This window comes from Lactuca sativa, chromosome 5 (genome assembly GCF_002870075.4).
Source record: "Lactuca sativa cultivar Salinas chromosome 5, Lsat_Salinas_v11, whole genome shotgun sequence".
NCBI classification, from domain to species: Eukaryota; Viridiplantae; Streptophyta; class Magnoliopsida; order Asterales; family Asteraceae; genus Lactuca; species Lactuca sativa.
Window position 1 is genome coordinate 249,421,532 of NC_056627.2, and position 26,959 is coordinate 249,448,490.

Below are 26,959 nucleotides of genomic sequence, written 5' to 3' on the forward strand. Positions count from 1 at the left end.
ATCAAATGAATGATTTAAAAATAATATTTTGATTTTTTATGTCATAGTCGATAGTTAAAGTATGTGGATAGTTAATTGAACCGAATTTCGATCATAAAAAATATACTTATAGGCCAGAATTTTTCCCATAGCCTTTTGATCATCATGGAATCGAATAGCTAAAAGCATGGGCTAGAATGTTAATAAAATAATTTATTCTTTCTTTTTCCTAAAAACATTGTTTTTAAGATTTTACATATAAACTATTTTTTTATTCAATTTTTCAATATTTCAAACATGTCTTTATTCAATATATATAATACCACCTGATTAAAAAATTGGTGGTAATTTTATTATGAAGCAATAATTGACTTCTCATGGGTGATGTTTGCCTGACTTTCTAAATAATTAAATTATTTAATTTCTAATTTAAAATTAATCAAACTTAAATTATAGTATTAATAGAGATTAGGAAACAAACAAAGAAAATAAAATCGTACTATATTTGATTTGTTTTTAAATATTATATTAAAGATGCGATTTGTTTGTTATAAAAAACTAAATTACTGAATCTAAAAACAACTCATCTTATGCTTTGCGTCGGCATTCAGTCAGACCAACGACAAAACAGCAGGAAGCGTCATATCTCCGTTCTCCACCCGATCATTTCTCATCCAACGTTCATCAACCTTTTGACTACCTTTTGCATGCTTGCCACGTATTCAAATGATGTGATTCCCCCAAAAAAAACACACACTATTCCCTTCCCCCCTTTCTTACCTGAAATTCGCTGATATGGGACTCCGGCTTTTCACCTCCTCCACACCCAAAACTTCTCTATATGGTCTCTGATTCGCGACTTTAAAACTTCAATTCGAAGATCCTTTCTTGCTTCACCACTGGATCTTGCTGTTTGTTTCCGATTTTTTTAGGGTTGATGCAAAACCTATCTGGGATTTGATTCAATTCGATTCAGTTCAGCAGGTGAGTTCTTCGGTGCATTTTTCTTTGTGAATTTGAATCTCCATTGAGTTTTACATCAATTGGATTTTATTTGTTCTTGTTCGTAAACGTTTTGTTGATTCGTTAGTCAAAAATCTGTAAAACGCACACATGATTGACGGTTTAAGCGGAATAATTTTGAGTAACGTCATCGGAGATTAATTAGGATGTTATAATTTCGCACCTGGATTTTTAGATCATTATTTGCTACAGATTTCTGTTGATTTGGATTGGGTTCTTGAGGATGAATGTAAACTGAGTATAGTTTTTTATTTGGAATCCGATGTTAATTGAACTACCTGGCTTGAAGTCTTCAGGTAGTATTGGAGGCCATCTTACGGTCAAAGTCAACTGCTTAGATATATTCAATAGCAATCACAATGTTCAATGCATATAAATGGAAAGTGGTTTGATTTCCCTAGCTATGTAGAATAATATTTTAAACACGAATGGATAGAGATCACTCAGATTTTTTCAATTATATATTCTTTTTGTATCTAGTAGTTAATTACTCCACGATATAATACAATATCTATTTGTTTCATTCGAAGTTCAAACACTGCTTCTTATGGTCAGTCGATTCTTACAATGTCTGCTTTTACTATTCAAACACTATCTCCCCTGTTGTAAGTTGAGCTCTGTAGATCTGAATCAAACCATATCTTACTTTTATATTTCTATATATCTTCATTATTATAACCCTCTCACGACCTGATATTAACCTGGAAATCTTCTAACCATATGATATAGGCTTGACATGTTTTAACCATGACTGGTGTGTACCCCTGATGGTTTTCAGGATGAGTCAGGAGATAAAGTTACATGGAGATGTTTACTTTGGTAATGTCAAGGGTAAACTCCCCCATGGCATGGGTAGCTACACATGGTCAGATGGCACAGTTTATGATGGTTATTGGGAAGATGGAAAGATGTGTGGTAGAGGTCGAATCTCATGGTCATCCGGAACAAGTTATGAGGGTGATTTTTCTGGTGGATATCTCCATGGTTTTGGCACTTTAAAAACTCCTGATGGATCTGTATACAAAGGGTCATGGAGATTGAACATTCAAAATGGTGTTGGAAGAAAAGAGTATAGTAATTCCGATGTTTATGATGGTTGTTGGAAAGATGGAGCTCATGAAGGAAGTGGAAAGTACGCTTGGGGGAATGGAAACACGTATATAGGGAACTGGAAATCAGGTAAAATGTTTGGTAGAGGGGTAATGAAATGGGTAAATGGTGACCTTTTTGATGGATCTTGGTTAAATGGGTATAGACATGGGTCAGGTGTTTATAGGTTTTCAGATGGTAGTTACTATTTTGGGACATGGACAAAAGGGCTTAAAGATGGTCAAGGCACATTTTATCCTGCAGGAAGTAAATGCTCATCTTTTAGAAAGACAGCTCATTCTCAAAGATTCAGGGATCCAGAACGTAATGTTACTCGAACTTATTCTGAAAAAATTACTTTTAGTGGTTTTTTTAGAGAGTCAGGTCGTATAACAAGCAGGAGAATCCCGCCAGATGACGATTATGCCCTTGGGGATTCCACTAGAGAGTTTTCTGCTTCTGAGAGAACAGAAATGTTTTCTCATATCTCAGATGAAGGTGGAAGTGAAGTAGATGATGATAGTACTGTGGCATGGGAAAGAGAGTACATGCAAGGTGTTTTAATGAAAGAACGTGTTAAGAATCATTCAGGGGCGTTATCGTCCAAAAGCAAGCAAAGTAAACGTATCACAAACGAATCGAAACAGAAATCATGTGTGGATATTTTTGAAGGTCATAAAAGCTACTGTTTGATGCTTAATCTTCAACTAGGTATCAGGTAAATAAATCATACTTGAACATCTCAACTTTTCCTTTTTTTTCTTTCAAGAATGTGTTTTTTTATTTTACTAATTATTATTATTACCACAACACAACTCATGTGTTGTATCATTTGAAGTTCACAGGTACACAGTTGGCAAGATTACACCAGTTCCTATGCGTGAAGTGAGGTCTTCAGACTTTGGGGAACGTGCTAGAATAAGGATGTATTTCCCAAGAAAAGGCTCACAGTTTACACCTCCACATTATTCTGTTGACTTCCATTGGAAAGACTACTGTCCCATGGTCTTCAGGTATCTGTTTGTATGCAAAAATAGATAAAAAAATGTAAAGGGTAGATTTGTAATTTTGTAGTAGATTGTGATGGTTGTTTCTCTTCAGGAATTTGAGAGAGATGTTTAAGTTAGACGCTGCAGAGTATATGATGTCAATCTGTGGGGATGATGGATTGAGAGAGCTTTCTTCTCCAGGGAAAAGTGGCAGCTTATTTTATCTCTCTCATGATGACAGATTTGTAATCAAGACTCTAAGAAGATCTGAGCTGAAGGTTTTATATAATTTTATTATTAAAACTATAATCTTAATTATTGCGTTAAAGTTGCAGAGAATTGAATATGATATTATTTGTGTAGGTTCTGTTGAAGATGCTTCCTAGCTATTATGATCATGTTAAAAAGTATGACAACACTTTGATCACCAAGTTTTTTGGACTCCATGAGATAACACTAAGAGGTGGCAAGAAGGTATATTTTTGTTTTTCCGATTCATGTGTAATTTTGTGATTAACGAATTTGAATTTAATTTTATAGGTGCGATTCATAGTGATGGGAAACATGTTTAAAACAGAATTACGGATACACAGGAGGTATGATCTGAAGGGTTCATATCAAGGAAGATTTACAAATAAAGATCATATAGACGAGGGCACCACATTAAAAGACCTTGATCTTGCATATGAATTTCATATGGACAGGACATTGCGTGAGGCCCTTTTCGAGTAAGTCTATTTATATTATTATAATATGTTGAAATTAACTATGATTTTAAACAAGTATGTTATTTTGCAGGCAAATCCAGCTAGACTGTTCGTTTTTAGAATCTCAGCAGATTATTGATTATAGTCTTCTACTTGGATTGCATTTTAGAGCTCCTGAGCATTTGAAGGCTCTGTTGGAAGCGCCAGATGCAGAGCATGGGTCTTCTTCATCTCTTGAATTTGACGATGGTAAATTTCAATGTCAATTGTCTTTTATTTTGATTAAAATTGAAAATTTAGAAATGATTTTTAATTTAGGTTCAAAATCGGGTGAGCTGTCAATCCCTCCAACGGGTCTTCTCCTAGTGACACATGAACCCAGTTCAGTGAACACTGCACCAGGTCCTCACATAAGAGGAAACACCTTAAGAGCGTTTTCTGTAGGAGACAAGGAAGTCGATCTCCTTCTTCCAGGAACTGGAAGGTATTTAATTAATATTTACAATGGGATTTGTTTTTTCTTTGTTTGTTTAAAATTAATAATTAATTGTTTATTATATATTCAGATTACGAGTGCAATTAGGGGTAAACATGCCAGCTCAGGCAAACCGGAAAGTTTCACAAGAGGTTTCTGGTTCAACAGAGGTGGAACTTTTTGAGGTTTATGATGTTGTTCTTTATCTTGGAATAATTGATATTCTACAAGATTATAACATGAGAAAGAAAATAGAGCAAGCCTGTAAATCCGTTCGATATGATCCCATTTCAATATCTGTTGCCGATCCTAAATTTTACTCCAAGCGTTTCATCGATTTTCTTCACAAGGTTTTTCCTGTTGATCCCTGAAACTCCATTAAGATTTTTTTATTATACCTATACCCAAGTATATAGTTTTTCCTTTTAATTAATATTATCCTTTTTCTTGTAACTTTTATGTATCATAATCATATCATGCTCTCTCTTATTTTTTGCAACTTTTATTATTATGTAATAAACTAATTCAAGCCTATCTTGTTTCAATGCTACGCGGAAAAAAAATAGTAGCTTTATAGGGTAGGGTGATGCAATAACTTTATAAAGTCTTGTTGCCAGTAAAAGGTATTTATGGTCTTCCTTTTCTGTAAAGGTGATCAATCATCTTCTGGACAGCTACCTCCATTATTTTACCTTTGAAAATTGAGGTGTCATCATTGTTTCATAATTAAAAACTGCAACACATCAAATACTTGGAAGAGATCGTTAATCATGCAACCATTTAATATTTTGACAGTTTATTTTCATTAAAAACGTGTGATTAAAAGTTAAGGAAGGTTTTAAGCATTTATGTATCTACTTACAACAGATTTCAAACAGAAGAATAAAAACTCTTGTGTTGTGTTGAGTTATCATTTATGATATTAGATGGAGAAGTATGTGATGGATGCACACGCAAGGCTTTTTATAGAAATATTTTGCTTCAATTAATACTACACAAATATTTTTTTAGTATCAATACTACTTATAAAAGTAGGACAATGTACATAAAACCTAGTATGTATTCGAGTTTTTAGCTAAACACTGCGAGTTTTTTTTAGCTAAACACTGCGAGTTTAAAAAAATCTCTACTCTAATAAATAAAAATGATTTTGCCACATGTCCTCTCTCATAAGATTAGCCACAGGTCATTTTGTCATAAATTAAGATATATTTATTTTCCACTTGTCATTACTTTAATTTTCATTTTCAATATATCATTAATTTACTTTCCATAAATTAAACCTATCATAATGACTATCAAATTTTAAATTTCAAATTCAATTTCTAATAAATTTACAGTTTAAACCTTTATGTTTAATATTTTATTATAATTAACTCGTTTAGTACACACAAAACACATAATTTTAATTAATTTATTCTTTGCATATTTTTTTCTCATAATTTTCATTTATTTCAATTTCAAATTTATATAAAATTTCTATTTAATCGTTCGTATTTAACATTTTGTTTTAATCAACCTGTGTATTATACGGGTCTCACAACTAGTATTTATCAATTGATGGTTGTTTCAAACTAGTAATTGAGCTGTGCGTTGCTGGGGATTCTTACGTGTTATATATTTTTTTTATGTATTTGCAGTTATAATTGATTAAATATCACAATTTCTTTAATTATTATAGATATAAGAAATGGTCACCACACCGTTTTAATCTTATATTTCAATTTTTTTCTAATGCAAAAAGTCTAAATTTTACAGTATTTCTTAAATACAATATAGTATATATGTAGTAATTTTTTTTTATTAATTTGCATGTCTACATGCTAAAGTATGATTAAATTTATATTTTTATATAATGTAGAAATTAACCAAATATATAAATTATTTTAATGAAGAAGGCTGGAGAAGTGGACATAGTAAATGAGGATAAAAAAAGTTGACTGCTTTGATAACGTGTATATCGTACTTTAGAAACAAATAAGAATTCGATTTTTGGAAATAAAAAATTTGGTTGCTATGATAACTTGTACATTGTGCATAGAAATAGGTACTTTTAGCTACAGCAAATCTAGACACATGAAAATTTGGTTTTTGTATATATTTATAATTCATTTACAAAAAAAAAGAAAAAAAAAATAGATCTTAACTATTTTAAATTAAAAAATAGTAAAATAACCCACTTGAGTCTCCATCACACCGGCTGTTCTCCCTGCATTTTTTTCTCCATTAGAGCCATTTATGGAGCCACAACAATTCAACAATATTAGAGCATTGTTATATCCACTACATATTAATGACACCATATTCCTTTATCACTAACATAGGATACCAATCATAAAAACATTTCATTCCATATCAATTTTTTTATTTATATTTAATTCAAAAACACATTAAAACACAATAACACATTTTTTTTAATTAAATTTAATTCAAAAACACAATAAAACACATTTTTCTAATTAAATTCAATTCAAAAATACAATAAAACATATATTTTTTTTAAACTTCTTTTTTATTCAATGAAACAAGATTACATTAATTTAAAACAAACAATGTAAAATAAAAAAAAACATAAAAAACCTTAAAAATGCAATCACAAACAACTTAATCTAGTTTGTAACCTTATTTTTAATCACTAAATTTTGGGCACTCTCTTAATTTTTGCCAAACTTTGACATGTTTAAACGGTGTGTGTTTCGTGTCTTTATATTGGTGCATGGCCACAACAAACGAGCAGCCTTCATATATGTTTTTATAACAAAGTTATAAATGCCATTGAATTCAAGGCATTTAATCCTCATATCGCGATACCTCAAATATATTTCATCAAGACTATGACTTTGGCAACCCATTAAATCATAGAAAACGTTTCCAACTTTTATCCAAAAATTAGGAGGCGTTACTAGGTCTTCTGAAGCCGCTACCCATGCTTGTGCTAAGTTCTCTTCTTCATTTTCTGACCAATTCATCCTTTTAGGAGCCATTGGTTTTGGAAGAATGCAAAAGAAGTGTGTGATTTTGTGAGAAAATAAAGAAATTGTGTGGATATGTTTAATAGTGTGGTATTTATAAAAGAAGTTTAATATGTTTGAAAGGTAAAAAAACATATATTCTGTTACAAAAGAAACTAGCCGTTGCAAACATCAACCAATAACTATTTCCGTTTGATTTTGTGGAACACACACACCGAAACACCACGACCGGCTAGGATGGTGTGCACGGTCGTGGTCGTGGTCTACGTATACCACGAATCATCTCGTGCTTTGTATTCTGAATGGCCTTAGCACCATGGTTCTTGATTGTTCGTCCTGTTCTTCAGATGTACTGTCACATGTCATTCAAAGAAGAAACTGCATGAGTTGATACAAATCAGATCATTTGAGCATACATTGCGAAATAGTGAATCGCTACACGGAAATATTATGCCATTCAATTATTAATGTCTTTGATCAACTTTTTAGTGTCGAATCGAAACATAGCTTGCTCTTACTTTCGATTCAAAAGAAAAGCGGATGGAGCTAATATATGTCAAATAACGTGCATTAAGAAAGATTTCTTCCTTGTCATACTCGTCAAAACTCTTGTGGAGTTCTATTAAACATAGCACATACAAAACTACAAATTAAAATAGTCTGTTTCTTGTAAAGATCAAGTCATCCACATATAAACTTACAATAAGAAAACTTCATCCTGGTTTCTGTTTGTAGAAAAGTGTATGCGCTTGGTTGCTTTTGATGATGCCTTCATTGAAAAAGTATTCCTTAACTTTGCTGTACCTGACTCTCTTGGGGGTTGCTTTAGACCGTATAAAGCCTTTTGTAGCTTGTAGACTTTATCTTCATCACCTTTTCGAACGTATCCTTCTGGTTGCTCCACGTACTAACATTTGAAATATGTCTCATCTTGCTATAGGTGCAAACACTTCTTCATAATAACTTCTAATGCAGTGGTGCACCATCTAGGGCTAAACGTAAAGGCTCAATGCAATGGTGCTACCCAGATTACATTCAGATCATTGTCCTATCCTTCTAACTTCTAATGCGGCTAACTGTGGCCCATCCCTGTTCCGTGTAACATCCCGAGTTCAGGAGTGCAAGTTCAGGGTTCAAAGTGAAAATGTGAATGGTCAACTCGACGAGTCCATGGTTGGACTTGGCGAGTAGGGTCGCGATTCTGGTCGCGTGTTAAGTGGCCAACTCGGCGAGTCGGTAGCTGGACTCGGCGAGTTGGTGCTGTGCGAAGAAAACCCTAATTCTGGGGGATGAGCCCTATATAAAGGACATAATGCTCTCTCCCCAGCCTCTTTACTCTCCCTTGAAGTCCAGAAACCCTAAAATTCGTTGTGAGTGATTTAGAGAGCATTTGGGCCTTGAAGGAGTGTTTGTGGAAGAGATCTTTGAAGGCTAAGAGGCTTGGAGCAAGGGGCTTTTCAAGGATTTGGATTACTCCTCTGTTGGAGCTTTTTTTTGAGGTATTATTTCATTTCTTGGGATGTTATTCATCTAGATTCATCATTTTGGAGTTTTTGGAAAGCATATCTTGTGATATTTTGAGTTTGGAGGTTAGATATGAGGTTGCTACCTCAGATCTAGAATGGAGAAGGTCTAGAGTGCATAAAAGTCCCTGTTCAAGAGCTGTTGATGAAGCCTTTTAGTCCCAAACCTTAGCCAAGAGTGTATTATGCTTAGATCTCCTTGGATTCATGTAAAGTTTGCTACTTTACGTGATGGATGGCTTGTACAAGAGTAGATCAATGGATTTGAGACCCTGCATGGCTTGGAAAGCCTCTGTATGGGTTAAGAGCTAGTGGTACTCGGCGAGTCACATGGGTGTACTCGACGAGTTGCATGAAGATGGGCAACAACTCGACGAGTTGGAAGAACAACTCGACGAGTTGGTTGAAGATAGCATTGGACTCGGCGAGTCTGTTCTTAGGCTCGGCGAGTCTGGTCGTGAGGTCCTAACCTTTTCTAGTTAAACTGTGAATCGGTGAGTCAAGGAATGACTCAGTGAGTTGAGTACGGTTAGACTCAGAGTTGTGGGACTCGGCGAGTCTTGGGGCGACTCGGCGAGTTGAGTCGTGTTATGGGAGTTTCAGAGTATGGGGACTCGACGAGTCAGCGGATTGACTCGGCGAGTAGAGTCAGTCAGGAGGGTTGACTGTGACTGAGGACTTTGACTTTGACCAAGAGTTGACCAGTTGACTTCTAGGGGTATTTTGGTAATTATGGGTATTTATTGAGTTCAGTCTTTTGGTATTGATCAGTAGTGGAGTTCGTGTCGGAGTTTGGAGCAGCGTGATCTTATCCTTTTCAGTCAGCAGTTGCGAGGTGAGTTATCTTCACTATATCAACAGGGTCTAAGGCACCAAGGCCGGCCCTTTATCGGATTGCAATTCGGGTATCGTTGTTATGTTGTTGCTTTGCTATGTTTGTATCCTGGTATATAGGATGATGCTATGCTAGTGGCCGGTTAGGTCGGTATTATGTTTAGAGTATGTTATGTTATGCGATCTGCTAGATCGGTTGATTGGATGTGAATTGTTATATGATTGTATGTTTATGTGCACATGGTTGTTGGACTGGGGTTGGGTTGAGGCGGATCCTGCTTTGTGCTGTAGGCCAACATACCCAGGGCGGACCGGTTAACCCGAAGGCCCAGCGAGCGGTCCGGATAGGCTGTAGGCCCCACGATGGCGGACCAGACGTGCCGAGGCTCGGGGAGTGGACCAGGCCGACTGAAGGCCCGGTGCGGGCGGACCAGTCATATTGTAGACTCGGAGAGTGGACCAGGTGGGTTGAAGGCCCGGTGCGGGTGGACCAACCACACTGCAGACTCGATGGATATGGCTAGACTCGGAGAGTGGACCAGGTGGGTTGAAGGCCCGGTGCGGGCGGACCAACCACACTGCAGACTCGATGGATATGGATAGACTCGGAGGGTGGACTAGGTGGACTGAAGGCCCAGTGCGGCGGACCAGTCACTCAGAAGACCCGAAGTGCATGGCTGCTCTGTTCTGTACAATATGTTATGTGTATGGTATATGCGGTTGGTATTTTGAGGGTATCTCACTAAGCTTTCGGGCTTACAGTTGTGGTTTAAATGTTTCAGGTACTTCAGGAGACCGTGGCAAGGCAAAGGCATGATCGTATCGCTCCTCGGGTTTTATGTGTTTACGATGTGGTTTCTGGGAAATACTCTGATAATAAATGTATTGAAAAACTTTTTGTATTAACTTTATGAAAAAGGGTTGTTTTGAAAAGTTTAAATTGGTTGGAATTTTTAGAGTGTTACAAGTTGGTATCAGAGCCTTGGTTTGAGTGAATTAGAGGAACATTCGTGTGAATCCAGTCTCAAATCAAGGAGAGTTTTCAAAAGAGAATTTAAAATGGTTTTCAAAATGAAGAAAAAGAGGACGCGGAGGTATGATCAGCCGGAGCCAGTAAGTAACCCCAAAATACCATACATGATATTTGTTTTTGAGCTATGATAGAACAACATGCTAGTACTAGGCTAGGGATCTTCAGGATTTCATGATAATGTTGCCTGATTTATGATGCCTGCTAGCCTAGGGTTTCTTCCGTGTGAGATTTCCAATGTTCCTCTAGGAGTGAAGGTTGAGTGCTTGTTATGTATGATCATCTCTAGGGTGTTGTGGTGATACTTGATATAATTATGGGTAGGTGCGGAACGTAGTATAGGCCCGTACTACTGAAAGCACAGGACCCATACACGTATCAAGGAAGCCACAACCTCTAGGGTGGGGTTGGGAGTTGGTTCCCGGGGTTCTGGGAGAGCGTCTGATGTTTTGCGGTATTTTCAGTATGGCGGTTACGAGGCATGCTGGGAGCGGATCCAGATCAGGATCGGGAGCAGGAAAGGGTGGTCGGGGTGGGTCAGTACCGCTCGAGGTTATTGGTCAGATGAGCACAGACGAGTTGGATGCTAGGATTCGTGAGATCCTGCATGATGAGATTGCTGCGATGTTCCGGGTTGAGTTGCCAGAACTGTTTGGGTCGATCAAGACCGCTATGGTTGAGTATTTTGATGAGGGTTATGCAGCTCTTGCAGAGACAGCGTCCGCGGCAGCCGCAGCGGCTGTGGCAGCGGCAAGGGGAGGAGTCGGTCGAGGTTTTCAGTATCGGGACTTCGATAATACGAAGCCCCTACCTTCGATGGGGTTTAGGACCCGATTGTTGCTATGAGATGGTTGTCAGACGTGGAGGGGTGTTTCTTCACGTGTTCATGCCCCGCTGATTAGAGAGTGAGGTGTGCTCTGAACCTGTTGAGGCTCGGGGCGAAGGATTGGTGGAGGTTGACCATGAGATCGTATTCTAATGCGCAGCGAGCTGCGGTTTCTTGGGATCAGTTCAGGGAGATGTTGAGTACTCGTTATGTTCCGCGAGTTGAGAGGGAGAGATTGGCTTAGGAGTTCCTGGAGCTAAAGTAGGATTCAGAGTCAGTGACAGAGATCACCAGGATGTTCACTGAGAGGGCGATGTTTTGCCCGAAGTTTTCTTCGGAGCAGGCTCAGATGTCCTGATATCTGAGTATGCTCAAGAGGGATATCAGGCAGTTTGTGTCTACGCCGAGGTGCGAGAACTTGTTAGAGTTGCAGGAGGCTGCCAGGCGGCGTGAGTTGGAGATTGAGTTGCAGTTGCGAGAGCAAAGGCAGGCTCCGGTGCAGTCGCAGCCAGCGCCGAAGCGGTTCAAGACCGTTGATTCTAGAGTGGGAGATCAGAGCAGCCACACTTGTGGGAAGGGTCACACCGGAGTTTGTAGGTCCGGTGGTGCATGCCGCAAGTGCGGAAAGGAGGGGCACTATGCGAGGGATTTTCGGCAGAGAGCCCCGGTTCAGGATTTGAGGATTTGTTATCACTGCCATCAGGTTGGACACTTGAGGGTCAACTGTCCACAGCTTGCGGCAGGACCGGTGCAGGCTCCATCACTGGCCACTTTGAGGATTACGGGTGGAGGTCAGGGTGGAGCGGAGCCCCCAAGGGCTCAGGGTCGTGCTTTTCAGCTTATAGCGGAGGAGGTCAGGGTAGTGCCGGATGCAGCTGCGGGTATGTTTCTTTCTTGATATCTTGTTATCTTGTGATTATTATGGAGTATTGTATATCTGCTAGTCTCGTTGTGTGATTTTTGGTATTGTATTCGTATTCCTTGAGGGTTTTTGTTACTGGGAATTTCGTTGGTTATCATCCATGGGGATTATTAGTGGGAAATCAGGCTTTTGGCCTGAATGTCAGGTAGCATCTGCAGTCTGAGGAGTGGTTAGCTGAAGGTCGGGCTTCTTTCGAGTCCGAGATGATCAGTGTTGATATGTGATTTGGTGAAGGTTGCTCGTTCTAGTGGGAATCAGTTCGCGTGTAAGGGAATTTGTTGTGAAGGGTTGTTAAGGAAGGTCGGTTATGGCGACCGGTGGTGGATAGTCAGTGCTCTAAGTGGGGAGAATTGGAAAATTCTCAGGAGGATCGATAAGCGTTAGAGTTCGATTAGCTATTTGGGATCCAGCAGTGTTTCAGTCAGCCAAGAGTGTGAGCTGGTATAAGTAAGTGACAGATCGATGGGGCGGAATACAAACCAAGGATTTCGGATAGAGTGATTGGTGGTTGTAATGCCTAGGATCAGGCTGGGATCTGAGTATATGGAATGGAGTTAGAGTTCGGAACCCCTAGAGGGCTAGAATAATATGTATGGGCGGAATTCCCAGGAGGAATAGTTTGGGATGATGCATGATAGATTGAGCGGTCCAGGGAGACTGAAGGCCGGAAGGCGTACTAATTAGGCCGAAGGCTCGGAGGACGGTCTAGACAGGCTGAAGGCCTTGGAGAGCGGTCCAGACATGCTGAAGGTTCCGTGAGTGGTCCAGATTGGCTGAAGGCCTGGTAAGGCGGTCCAGTCATGCTGAAGACTCTGCATGTGTTGATAGATCTGTATGAGGAGATGGAATGAGTATGTTGCAATGTGATAGCATCAGAAGGTCTGGCCCCGGGTATTGGTCATGATTAGTGGAAGGTAGTGCATGGACTCGAGAGTCCTTGCGAGCAGATTCAGAGCATGTGTGGTGCATGGGATAGCGGTTATGCTATAAGGGAATAGTGTAGAGTGGAGTGTGTACACCGTGGCACTTGTTGTAGTGACAAGACGGACAAGTAGATTTCCTTGGATAAGGAAAGGGAAATGTATGTAGTTCCGAGAGGGAGCGTAAGTTCACGTAAGTGAAAGCAGTAGCGCGGGGGTATGATTGAGGTGTTCCAATTATGGTTTTGAGTAAGATTGTTTTCACCGGTAGTATGGAGCACATCCGGGTTGGATGTCTGCTGAGGTCGGAAGGAATTCTGAGGGTGTAAAGCCAAAGAGGCTCGGAAGGGATGAAAGGATGGAGCCTTGGATTCCCAATTTGGTGTGAACACGAGATTATGTATGTAGTGGTAATTCATCCTGGGGGATGTTTGGAGGTGTCGTCAGTGTGTCGGGTTTTCCCAACCCGAGGATGCTAGAGCCAGTTCAGCATGTGTATGTAATTGAAGAGGAGAGCTTAGGAGAGTTGCTCAGGAGTTGAAGGATGGGTCATCCTGTCAGCATGGAAGGAAAAGAGTTGGATTCGGATTGAAGGTGGGATTAGTCCCAGAAGTGAATTCGATAGAAGTTATGCTAGTCAAGGAAAGGGATAGCAGTTTGGTACCGGGTCAGGACCCGGAGGTCTGGGGGATGTCTAGCTGTGATTTGGGGCGAGTGAAGTATCCTGGAATGGTACTCGGTTGATAAGTGTGGTTATTAGAGGATGAGGCGGTGGTCAGGACACCGCAGGGGAAGAGTTAGGTTTTGGGTTTCGGTGGTTGTGTTTTGAGGAACCTGGTCTGGTTAATGCCAGGTGGTGCATTGCGATAGTAGTTTCTGGAGTTGTGATGCCGCAGGCTTCGAGGGAGAAGCCTAATTTAAGTGGGGGAGAATTGTAACATCCCGAGTTTAGGAGTGTAAGTTCAGGGTTCAAAGTGAAAATGTGAATGGTCAACTCGGCGAGTAGGGTCGCGATTCTGGTCGTGTGTTAAGTGGCCAACTCGGCGAGTCGGTGGCTGGACTCGGCGAGTTGGTGGTACTCGGCGAGTTGATCAATGGATTTGAGACCCTGCATGGCTTGGAAAGCCTCTGTATGGGTTAAGAGATAGTGGTACTCGGCGAGTCACATGGGTGTACTCGACGAGTTGCATGAAGATGGGCAGCAACTCGACGAGTTGGAAGAACAACTCGGCGAGTTGGTTGAAGATAGACTTAGACTTGGCGAGTCTGTTCTTGGGCTCGGCGAGTCTGGTCGTGAGGTCCTAACCCTTTCTGGTTAAATTGTGAATCGGTGAGTCAAGGAATGACTCAGTGAGTTGAGTACAGTTAGACTCAGAGTTGTGGGACTCGGTGAGTCTTGGGGCGACTCGGCGAGTTGAGTCGTGTTATGGGAGTTTCAGAGTATGGGGACTCGACGAGTCAGCGGATTGACTCGGCGAGTAGAGTCAGTCAGGAGGGTTGACTGTGACTGAGGACTTTGACTTTGACCAAGAGTTGACCAGTTGACTTCCAGGGGTATTTTGGTAATTATGGGTATTTATTGAGTTCAGTCCTATGGTATTGATCAGTGGTGGAGTTCGTGTCGGAGTTTGGAGCAGCATGATCTTATCCTTTTCAGTCAACAGTTGCGAGGTGAGTTATCTTCACTATATCAACAGGGTCTAAGGCACCAAGGCCGACCCTTTATCGGATTGCAATCCGGGTATCGTTGTTATGTTGTTGCTTTGCTATGTTTGTATCCTGGTATATAGGATGATGCTATGCTAGTGTCCGGTTAGGTCGGTATTCTGTTCAGAGTATGTTATGTTATGCGATCTGCTAGAGCGGTTGATTGGATGTGAATTGTTATATGATTGTATGTTTATGTGCACATGGTTGTTGGACTGGGGTTGGGTTGAGGCGGGTCCTGCTTTGTGCTGTAGGCCAACATACCCAGGGCGGACCGGTTAACCCGAAGGCCCAACGAGCGGTCCGGATAGGCTGTAGGCCCCACGATGGAGGACCAGACGTGCCGAGGCTCGGGGAGTGGACCAGGCCAAATGAAGGCCCGGTGCGGGCGGACCAGTCATATTGTAGACTCGGAGAGTGGACCAGGTGGGTTGAAGGCCCGGTGCGGGCGGACCGACCACACTACAAACTCGATGGATATGGCTAGACTCAGAGAGTGGACTTGGTGGGTTGAAGGCCCGATGTGGGCGGACCAACCACACTGCAGACTCGATGGATATGGCTAGATTCGGAGGGTGGACCAGGTGGACTGAAGGCCCAGTGCGGCAGACCAGTCACACAGAAGACCCGAAGTGCATAGCTGTTCTGTTTTGTACGATATGTTATGTGTATGGTATATGCGGTTGGTATTTTGGGGGTATCTCACTAAGCTTTCGGGCTTACAGTTTTGGTTTAAATGTTTCAGGTACTTTAAGAGACCGTGGCAAGGCAAAGGCATGATTGTACCGCTCCTCGGGTTTTATGTGTTTACGATGTGGTTTCTGGGAAATACTCTGATAATAAATGTATTGAAAACCTTTTTGTATTAACTTTATGAAAAAGGGTTGTTTTGAAAAGTTTAAATTGGTTGAAATTTTTAGAGTGTTACATTCCGGTTTTTCAACTCGTGGCTAATGGACGAAAGTTTAGAGGCAGTTGTTATCAGTGGCGGAGCTAGGATTTTAGGCTAAAAGGGGCTTAAATCGTAATAAGATATTAAAATATATTTTAAATACTAATAACATAATATATCTTATAAGCTTAGAAGAAATTTTGACAAAGAAAGATCAATTTTTGCATGAATGAATCTTCCAAAATTTCCAAATGACTATAAACACTTATTCATAATCATCATTAACTTTCTAGTAATAAAGTAATTAGTTAGAATATAAATGCATACGCTACGATCGATGCTCCATTTTAGAACACTGGTATTAAATAAAAGATGTAATAGCCAAAGAGCCTTTGACCTAGCAGTATTAGAAGTTTACGAATAGGTGCTCCTCAATCAAAGGTTGAGGGTCGAAGTCTCCTTTGAGACGAAAAATGTAGAATATTAGTAGTATAATAACTAATAAGAATTTAAATTGACATTTTCTTGAAGTTGAAGTTTAAAGAGAGAAGCGCCGATGATTGTAATTGTGGAATTGAAAACTATGAACTATTGTTTAGTTGAATATCATAGTAGTCGCTCAAGTGGTTTTATTTTTTGAAAAGTCATTAAATTATTAAATTGCAATTCCTCATATAATTAAGGAATTTGGGCCTCATGGGGGCTGGGCACCTGCTAGTCCCTTATTGTCTCCGCCCAGGCTGTTATGGAAGGACAGGTCTCAGACTGGTCCTCTGCCTGTGGTTGCAGGAAAACTAAAAAAATACCAAACACAAACAAAAGATGTGGTGTAAATTAAAGTATGATGAATCCATAAAGAAGGTGGAAGAGATTACGAATAAAATTAACAAAATTGACCTGACAACAAAAGAAGTAACTCCTACTGAACGCGATATCACGACTAGGACTGGTCTTGTGAAGGAACTTATGGAGGTCGAATACAAATGGTTGCTTGATTTGAAACAAAAGTCAAGATGCAAATGTGCCCTCGAAGGCAATGAAAATTCTAGTTTTTTCCACGGATTGATCAATAAAAACATCCGCTCCCAAAGAATATCAGGTATAAATGTCAATGGTTGTTGGATCTCAGATCCAGATATGGTCAAAGCAGAAGTTGTAAGATACTTTTCAAAGATATATAAAGAACCAATATGCAACAGACCCCAATTTCAAAGTAAAAAAAATCACTTTTGAAGAGTGTTCCAACCTTGAATCGACTATCACATTTGAAGAAATAAAGGCATCAATTTGGATATGTGGATCAGATAAGGCCCCCAGGCCTGACGGTTTCACTTTCGCATTCGTCAAGAAACATTGGGACACAATGGGTACCGATGTTTTTCTTGCTATCAAACAATTTGAGAATACTGGGGTGATCGAGAATGGTTGTAATTCCTCATTCATAATCTTAGTCCCAAAGGTGAATGATCCTAACACGTTGGATGAGTACAGACCAATAAGCCTAATTGGGTGCCTGTACAAAATCATCTCAAAACTGCTAGCTGAGAGATTATAGCATGTCATTCCATCTGTTATCAACGCTACCCAAACGGCCTTCGTAAAAAATCGTAACATTCTAGATGGACCGTTAATTGTAATTGAGGTCATATCTTGGATCAAGAAAAGCAAGTCAAAAGCTTTTCTCTTCAAAGTGGATTTTGAAAAAGCATTCGATTGTGTCAATTGGAATTATCTCGACTCTCTAATGGTACAAATGGAATTTGGATTTAAGTGGTGTATATGGATTCGGGGATGCTTATCGTCGACCCGGGCTTCGGTGATCGTCAATGGATCTGCTACTAAAGAATTCCCGTTTGAAAGAGGTGTCTGTCAAGGAGATCCATTGTCTCCTTTTCTATTCACCTTGGTTGCCGAGGGAATTAACATAGCTTTAATGGAAGCCTAATTAGAATACTTCGGTGCTTCAAATTAGCATCTGGGCTTAAGTTGAATATAAGTAAAAGCAAATTGTTCGGTATCGAAATACATAATTTTCAGATGGACATGGTTGCTAGGAGCATCAATTGCTCTATTCGTAGTTTGCTGTTTATTTACCTGGGAATTCCTGTGGGGGCTATAATGTTGAGAATTTCCCATTTGAACACACTAATTGTTAAATTTCAAGCCAGACTCTATAAATGGAAGGCATCCACACTCTCCTTTGGTGGTAGATTAACTCTATGTAAATCTATGCTGGGAAGTCTAGGAACATTTTTGTTTTCATTATATAAAGCCCCAAATTAAAGTGATAAAATCCTTAGAAAAACTGAGACATTGTTTCTTCTAGGGTGGTTCAACATAGAAGGTAAAATTGGATTGGATTGGCTGGGAAAATGTTTTCGCTAAAACAGAAGACAAAGGTCGAAACACGGGTAGTCTCAAAACTCAAAACCTGGCGTTGCTAGGAAAGTGGTGGTGGCGGTTCAAGAATGATAGGCAAGAGCTATGGAAATCAGTGATCATTGAAAAAAATATACGGTTGTGATGGCGGATTTAATGCCCCATCTAGGGATAAATGCAAAGACTCTTGTTGGGACACTAGCAAATTTACTGTCACACCCCCAAACCAAGGATGGCGGAAATGTCTGGGGGTGGAGGACTTCATGTATAGTATCATAACAACGAGTATAATATTGGTCAAAGTAAATACAACCATCATAAATATAATCAAGAAAGTTACATGATTTCATGAGTTACATGTTTCAAAATCGATTACAATATAATGATAAAATGATTTGTCTGACGCCATAGCATTTCATCCTCAAAAGCTGGTAGTTACCTATTTTTATTGATTTTCTGAGAATACAAGTAATTTTGAAAGAGTGTCAACAATTAAGTTGGTGAGTGCATAAGCTTTTGTATGTAGAGTTGAAAACCTTTCTTTGTAAATGTAGTGTATGTACAAGAAAAATCCAATATTTTCTTTATAAAATGAGTTGTATTCTTAAGACCCAAATACCGAAATTGTAACGACCCGTGTCCGGTATGGTAATTCCTTGGTATTTATTTTGTAGTTTTGCAAGAGGGACTCGGCGAGTTCATAGCCTGACTCGCCGAGTAGGGTCGCGACTTCGAGCACGTGTGAGCCGGGGACTCGGCGAGTCCATATCCCTGACTCGGCGAGTCCATCCGTCTGGGTGAAACCCTAAATCCCCGGGTTGCCCACTATTTAAGTCACCTTATAGCCCCATTCTCGCCTCCCTCACCCTGAGAACACTGTGAGAAAGAACCCTAATCCACCCTTGTGTGAGCTAAGTGTTTTGTGCCATTTTGTGAAGGTTTGAAGAAGGAGAAGAAGCAAGGAGCAAGGAGAAGAGGTGTAGTGCAAAGATCCAAGGGCAAATCTGAGTTGTTTGAGGTATTTTCGGATTTCCCCTCTTGTTGTATGCTTTAAACCTCCATTAGAGCCCTCCTAGGATCTAGTTGATGCTTGTTCCAAACCTTATGTTGCATGAATGCCTTAATAAGTCGAGATATCTTTAGATCTGAATGATTGGGGGTTGTAGAGCCCAGATCTACTGCCTTTTTGGAGTTACTTTGCATAATAACCATAGATCTACCCATTTTGTGCATCTTTTAGCCTTATCTCCCTTATTCATGAGGTTGTACACGTAAAGTTGGAAACTTTACGTGGTAAATCAGCTTATTGGACCCAGATCTATCAATTGTATGTGTTGGATTCAAACAAAATCGAGTAAAAATCAGTTGCATGGCGGCAACTCGGCGAGTCGGGAAGAACGACTCGGCGAGTTGGGTCGCGAGTCCCCGATTCCTTCGTTTTTATCAGTATCGAGTGGATCCAGTGAGTTAGAGAGTAGACTCAGCGAGTTGAGAGTAGACTCAGTGATGGAGTGACTCGGCGAGTTGTTCATACAACTCGGCGAGTCCAAGGCAATCTTCTTAAGCTCAAGAACAACTCGTCGAGTTGTTCATAGGACTCGGCGAGTCGGATGAAGATTGTCTGAGTTCTTGGATCGGGAGAGTACTCGTCGAGTCGATGCCATACTCGACGAGTAGCAGCGAGTTGAGTCGAGGTGTGAGAATAGGGACTCGGCGAGTTGGCGGCCCAACTCGGCGAGTCAGGTCAACTATGGGTTGACTTTGACCGAGAGTTGACTTTGACCTGGGGTAAAAGAGTCATTTTACCCAGTGCAGTGTTTAGTATTTGATTGAGTATGTTTATGGACTTGTAGTCGGGGAGATACCGGAGCAGCAGCAGTTAGCCCTCAGAGCTATTCACTCAGCAGCCAATTCACGAGGTGAGTTCCTTTTCAGTAGGAGCGGGTCTAAGGCCACAATGCCGGCCCGTTTAGCTAGCAGTAGTATCCAGATCTTTATCCGACGCAGTAGTTAGCATGTTTGAAGCCTTCGTGGCTCAGACAGGATTATGTGTGTTCATGCTAAGTGATACGTTATGTTATGATCAGTTAGCTTCGGACTCAGGTTCGATGTAGGGGACAAGGTCCCGGTCAGCTTCGGACTCCGGTTCGATGTCAGCTTCGGACTCAGGTTCGATGTAGGGGACAAGGTCCCGGTCAGCTTCGGACTCCGGTTCGATGTCAGCTTCAGACTCAGGTTCGATGTAGGGGACAAGGTCCCGGTCAGCTTCGGACTCCGGTTCGATGTCAGCTTCGGACTCAGGTTCGATGTAGGGGACAGGGTCCCAGTCAGCTTCAGACTCGGTCTGATGTGAGCTTCGGATTGCGGTCCAATGTAGGGGACAAGGTCCCGGTCAGTCAGCTTCAGACTTTAGTCCGATGGAAGGGGGGGCAAGGCCCCAGTATGTGCTTGATATATATATATATATATATATATATATATATATATATATATTATTGTATGGTATGTGGTAATTTGGGGGAGCTCACTAAGCTTCGTGCTTACAGTTTCAGTTTTGGTTTCAGGTACTTCCGCTAGCAGAGGGAGGAGCTCGGGTTGATGGCATTGCACACACCACAGCTTCAGCTTTCATCCTGGGGGTTGATTTAGTTCCTGATTTTTATATGTCATGGATATGATACAGTATTCCGTACCGTAGTTTATTATTTTGAGATGCATTATGTATGGTTTTATGATATGGCACTCAAATTATGGTTTTTGGTTATGTTGAAAAACGAAATTTTTGGGTCGTATTTTTGGGTCGTTTCAAGTTGGTATCAGAGCCCTGGTTTGAGGGATTCGAATACACTTCCGGGTGTATCTGAACTCAAACTAAGGGGAAATAAAAAGATTTAAAAAAAAAAAAAGAAAAAGTTTTCTAAAAGAATTTTGAAAGCACTTAGAAAGAAAGAAATTTTTAAACAAAATAAGGGTGTGGTGCATGCAATCAGCCGAGCTCAAGTAAGTACTCCCAAATTACCCATACAAGTTATTTGTTCAGTTTCAGTTCAATAGAACAACATGCTAGTATAGGACTAAGGATCTAGGAGGATGCCTTATGTGCCTGCTTTATGTGTTACATCTTTATGAGTATTGCATGCTAGTAATGAGTAGACAGCAGTAGGATAGCCTGTATAGGTTATGCCTGATAGTATGAGCTTAGCACTGTATGCTAGATCAGTTTTTCGTTTTGAGAATAGTTTTGCCTGAGTATGTTCCTTATTCCGAATGCTGCTTGCTTCGTGCTTTGTGGGAGTTCTGAGTGATGGAAGTTAGCTATTAGGTGAACACGTTACACCACATGTGATCAGGGTTGAATAATCCCAGAGTGCTGGAACTGGCCCTATTGCGCAGCTCTTGTTTGAGTCCAACCGTTATAGGGACGGGTCTTTTACTTGAAGGATTATCTGATCTTCGTCACATGTGATGGTGTTCAGGTGATGGTTAATTAGCATTATAAGGAGACCTGCAGCAGCTGAGGACTAGTTGAGTGAGTTTGAGGTTTCCCTGGGGCAAGCCTAGGATGAGAGTAGCAGAGACCAGTAGTAGTAGAAGTGACTTGGTGGAGTTAGGGCAGTTCTTGAAGAAAGTACGGATAGATGTGGAAGGTAGTATGGGCCCGTACTACTGGAAGCAGAGGATCCGTACTCGAATCAAGAAAGGCTGAGACAAGACCAGGAAGCTAGTTGTAGTATCAATGATCCCTCAAGATATTTCTGTTTTCTGATGTAGTTGTGGTGTGTTTCAGAATGGTGGTTCTGCGTTCGAGACCAGCAGCCGGCAGCGGAGGTGCCGGGGAGGGATCAGGTTCAGGTTCGGGGGATGAGCGCATGGATGAGCAGACCCGAGAGTTTCTTTCTTCGGAGATTACGCGCATCATTATAGAGCAGACTCCTGTGATCTTCGGTTCGATCAAGGAGGGGATTCTAGAGCTGATGGATGAGAGACTGGGCACCTTCCGTGCCGAGGTGGCGGCCATGATGGGGTCGCGCACCCTTACTTTCAGGGAGTTCAGGGCATGTGGAGCTCCGGACTATCATGGGGCGCGAGACCCCATAGCGAGCAGCAGATGGTTGGCGGATGTGGCCAACGCTTTCCGCACTAGCAGATGTCCCGAGGGGGACAAGGTCAGATTGGCGTCCTGTCTTCTGAAGGACAGGGCACGAGATTGGTGGGAGGAGGTCGGGCATGCCATCGGGGACGATGCAGCATTGGACGCCATGACCTGGGCTGATTTCTCTACCAGGTTCAGGGCGGAGTTTGCACCGGTCATTGAGGTGCAACAGCTAGCTAGGGAATTTCAGGACCTCACCCAGACTACAGAGACAGTGGCGGAGATCACCGCCAAGTTCAGGGAGAGGGCTCTTCTCGTTCCTCAGTATGTAGCCGATGAGGAAATGAAGAAGGCCCGTTATCATGAGATGTTGTGGAGCGATATCCGCCAGTTTGTGAGCCGGTCCAGCTGTGAAACGCTGGAAGATATGATTGCTAGAGCTCGGGAGAGGGAGATTGATCTTGAGATGGAGAAGAAGAGGAAACCGGAGGCGGTTTCGGGTTCAGGCGGTTCGGGCAAAAAGCCCAGGGTTTCAGATCACAGGTCCAGGGGACAGCCGAGCCACGGTCGATGTGGTAGGTGTGGGAAGATGCACGAAGGAGCGTGCAAGGCAGGGAGTTCCGGCTGCTTCAAGTGCGGTCGGATTGGACATTTGAGTAGGGATTGTACGGCTCCTGCTACTGCCGTTGCAGCATCAGATCTGATTTGCTTCCAGTGTAATCAGAGGGGACATAAAAGGTCCCAGTGCCCGGGTTTAGCTGCAGCAGGGAAGGTGGCTGCACCTGCCCCTGCTACTTTGAGGATTACCGATGGCCGGCAGGGCCGAGCTGATGCGCCAGTGGCGAAGAGTAGGGCGTTTCAGATGACAGCAGAGGAGGTGCGAGCGACTCCTGATGTGGTGACGGGTATGTATCTTCCCTTTATCTCTTTATTATTATTGATTGAATATTGCTTATGATTGTATGTTTTATTTAGGGTCGTTCTCGGTGAACGGCATCTCTGCTATGGTATTATTCGATTCGGGGGCTACCCGATCATTCGTATCACTTGCGCTCAACAAGAGATTCAGTAGAGCTCCAGGGGAGCTGGATTGTCCATTAGAGGTTGAGATAGCGGATGATAGGACCGTGAGGGTCGGCAGAGTGCATAGAGGGTGTTCTCTTCAGTTATTTGATGAGCAGTTTTCAGTGGATCTGGTACCTATTCCCCTACGAGGGAATAAGGTTATTGTAGGTATGGATTGGCTAAGCCCCAATGGGGCGGTGATTGATTGTGAGCTTCAGCTAGTGAAGGTTCGCACTCCCAGTGGGGGAGAGTTGGTGATTCAGGGCGAGAGGCCACAGCGAGGACCGACTTTTTGTTCCGCCGCAAGGGCGAGGCGCTATGTTCAGCAGGGTTGCGCCGGTTTCGTAGCTTACGTTTTGGATGCCCGGGAGAAGGGCAAGTCGACAGTTGACGATGTTCCTATTGTTCGAGACTACCCGGACGTGTTTCCTGAGGATTTGCCGGGGATACCTCCTGAGAGACAGGTTGAGTTCAGGATCGACCTCATCCCTGGTGCGGCTCCGATAGCCAAGGCACCGTATCGACTAGCTCCCCCTGAGATGCAAGAGTTGTCTACACAGCTGCAGGAGCTGTTAGACAAGGGTTTCATTCGGCCGAGCAGTTCGCCTTGGGGAGTGCCGATCCTGTTTGTGAGGAAGAAGGATGGGTCGCATCGTATGTGTATAGATTACCGGGAGTTGAATAAGGTAACGGTGAAGAACCGTTACCCACTCCCGAGGATAGATGATTTGTTTGATCAGCTTCAGGGAGCGTCTTGGTTCTCCAAGATCGATCTACGCTCCGGATATCATCAGATGCGGGTTAGAGATGAGGATGTATCGAAGACTGCTTTCAGGACCAGGTATGGTCATTACGAGTTTGTGGTGATGCCGTTTGGGCTCACCAATGCTCCAGCCGCGTTCATGGATCTCATGAACCGCGTGTGTAGGCCGATGCTGGATCGGTCAGTGATAGTGTTCATAGATGACATCTTGGTATATTCCAAGACGCAGGAGCAGCATGAGGAGCACCTGCGGGAGGTGCTGGAGGTTTTGAGGAGGGAGAAACTTTTCGCAAAGTTCTCCAAATGTGAGTTCTGGTTGCGCGAGGTGCAGTTCCTTGGTCACCTCGTCAACCAGAATGGTATTCTGGTAGATCCGGCCAAGATAGAGGCTGTGATGCAGTGGGAGGTCCCGAAGTCTCCATCTGAGATTCGGAGCTTCCTAGGGTTGGCAGGGTATTATCGGAGATTTATTCAGGATTTCTCCAAGATAGCAGTGCCGCTCACCCGACTGACCAAGAAGTCAGTGGTATTTCGTTGGGGTCTGGAGCAGCAGACAGCATTCGAGACCCTCAGGCAGAGATTGTGCGAGGCTCCGATCCTTACCTTGCCAGAGGGAGTAGAGGACTTTGTAGTCTATTGTGATGCCTCGATCACAGGTTTGGGAGCAGTTCTGATGCAGCGAGGCCATGTGATAGCTTATGCCTCGAGACAGTTGAAGCCTCACGAGGCTAATTATCCTACCCATGATTTGGAGCTGGGGGCAGTTGTGTTTGCCCTCAAGATTTGGAGGCATTACCTTTATGGGGTCCGTTGTACTATTTACACGGATCACAAGAGTTTGAGGTATCTTATGGATCAGCCGAGTCTGAATATGAGGCAGAGGAGGTGGTTGGATGTGCTAAAGGATTACGACTGTGAGATCCTATACCATCCAGGGAAGGCCAATGTGGTGGCCGATGCCCTGAGCCGCAAGGTGTCGGCGGCCCCTATCAGGGATCTATGTTTGAGGATGACAGTGATCACTCCGTTGTTGGAGCGGATCAAGGAGGCTCAGGTAGAGGGTCTCAAGGAGGAGAGACAGAAGTGTGAGAGGATCGTGGGCCGAGTAGCTTCTTTTGATTACGACAGTCGGGGTTTGTTGACGCTTCATGGTAGAGTATGGGTACCGTACTGGGGTGGGGTACGACAGGTATTGATGGACGAGGCTCATAAGTCTCAATTTTCTATCCACCCAGGAGCGACGAAGATGTATCGAGATCTTCGACCTGATTATTGGTGGCCCTGCATGAAGCGGGACGTCGCCTGGTACGTCGAGAGATGCCTGACCTGCCGGAAGGTCAAGGCAGAGCACCAGAGGCCTCACGGCAGGATGCAGCCGTTAGACATTCCCGTGTGGAAATGGGAGGACATTACCATGGATTTTGTCACCAAGCTTCCCCGGACCGCACGTGGAGTGGATTCGATATGGGTAGTAGTGGATCGGTTGACGAAGAGTGCCCATTTTATCCCGATCCAGGAGAGTATATCGGCGGAGAAGTTAGCCGATATCTATGTGCGTGAGATTGTGGCACGTCATGGAGTGCCGGTATCGGTGGTGTCAGACCGTGATGTCTGTTTCACATCCAGGTTCTGGAAGCGGTTCCACGACGAGATGGGTACTCGTCTCCTTTTCAGCACCGCTTTCCACCCTCAGACAGACGGGCAAAGCGAGAGGACGATTCAGACTCTCGAGGATATGCTTAGGGCATGTGTCCTAGATTTCGGTGGCAGTTGGGATACGTACCTTCCGTTAGCGGAATTCTCGTATAACAACAGTTATCATGCGAGCATTGACCGACCTCCCTTTGAGATGCTGTATGGGAGGAAGTGTAGGACCCTGATTTGTTGGGGCGAGGTCGGTCAGCGGGTCATCGGGAGCACGGAGGTGGTGCTCAAGACGACTGAGTTGATCCAACAGGTCCGTAGTAGACTGCAGACTGCTCAGAGCCGGCAGAAGAGCTACGCCGATAGGAGGCGTTCGGACTTGGAGTTCCAGGTGGGGGATATGGTCCTTCTAAAAGTCTCACCTTGGAAGGGTGTCATCAGGTTCCGGAAGAGGGGCAAGCTGGGCCCCAGATTTATTGGCCCTTTCAGGGTTTTGGCCCGGGTAGGTCGGGTTGCTTATCGGTTAGATCTTCCTGAGGAGCTTAGTCAGATCCACAACACTTTCCATGTGTCTCAGTTGAGGAAGTGTTTGGTGGATGAATCAGCAGTCGTTCCCCTGGAGGATATTCAGGTTGATAGTAGCCTGAATTATATTGAGAGACCGGTCGCGATTCTGGACCGGAAGACCAAGACCTTGAGGAACAAGGAAATTCAGTTAGTAAAGGTGCAGTGGCGTCATCGGAAGGGGTCTGAGTGGACGTGGGAGGCTGAGGAGGAGATGAGGGAGCACTACCCAGAGCTATTTGCAGATTCAGCCGTAGCAGACTTCGAGGACGAAGTCTGAGATAAGTGGGGGAGAATTGTAACGACCCGTGTCCGGTATGGTAATTCCTTGGTATTTATTTTGTAGTTTTGCAAGAGGGACTCGGCGAGTTCATAGTCTGACTCGCCGAGTAGGGTCGCGACTTCGAGCACGTGTGAGCCGGGGACTCGGCGAGTCCATATCCCTGACTCGGCGAGTCCATCCGTCTGGGTGAAACCCTAAATCCCCGGGTTGCCCACTATTTAAGTCACCTTATAGCCCCATTCTCGCCTCCCTCACCCTGAGAACACTGTGAGAAAGAACC

The 26,959-nt window shown here is 42.7% G+C and overlaps 1 protein-coding gene across 3 annotated transcripts; it reads left to right on the forward strand.

The window, feature by feature from the left end:
- The first annotated feature begins 596 nt into the window (after positions 1–596).
- On the forward strand, positions 597–4,807 carry LOC111877979 (phosphatidylinositol 4-phosphate 5-kinase 8). Of its 3 annotated transcripts, XM_023874478.3 has the most exons (9): positions 600–963; positions 1,732–2,809; positions 2,937–3,104; positions 3,193–3,358; positions 3,444–3,554; positions 3,621–3,808; positions 3,879–4,036; positions 4,106–4,271; positions 4,354–4,807. In XM_023874478.3, the coding sequence occupies exons 2-9, from the start codon at positions 1,770–1,772 to the stop codon at positions 4,631–4,633; spliced, it is 2,277 nt and encodes a 758-aa protein (XP_023730246.1). In that variant the 5' UTR covers positions 600–963; positions 1,732–1,769; the 3' UTR covers positions 4,634–4,807. The 3 variants fall into 3 exon arrangements, with proteins under 3 accessions (XP_042758742.1, XP_042758743.1, XP_023730246.1); XM_042902808.2 differs by having other exon boundaries at positions 597–963; positions 3,879–4,271; XM_042902809.2 differs by having other exon boundaries at positions 598–963; positions 1,781–2,809; positions 3,879–4,271.
- Positions 4,808–26,959: the final 22,152 nt, after the last annotated feature.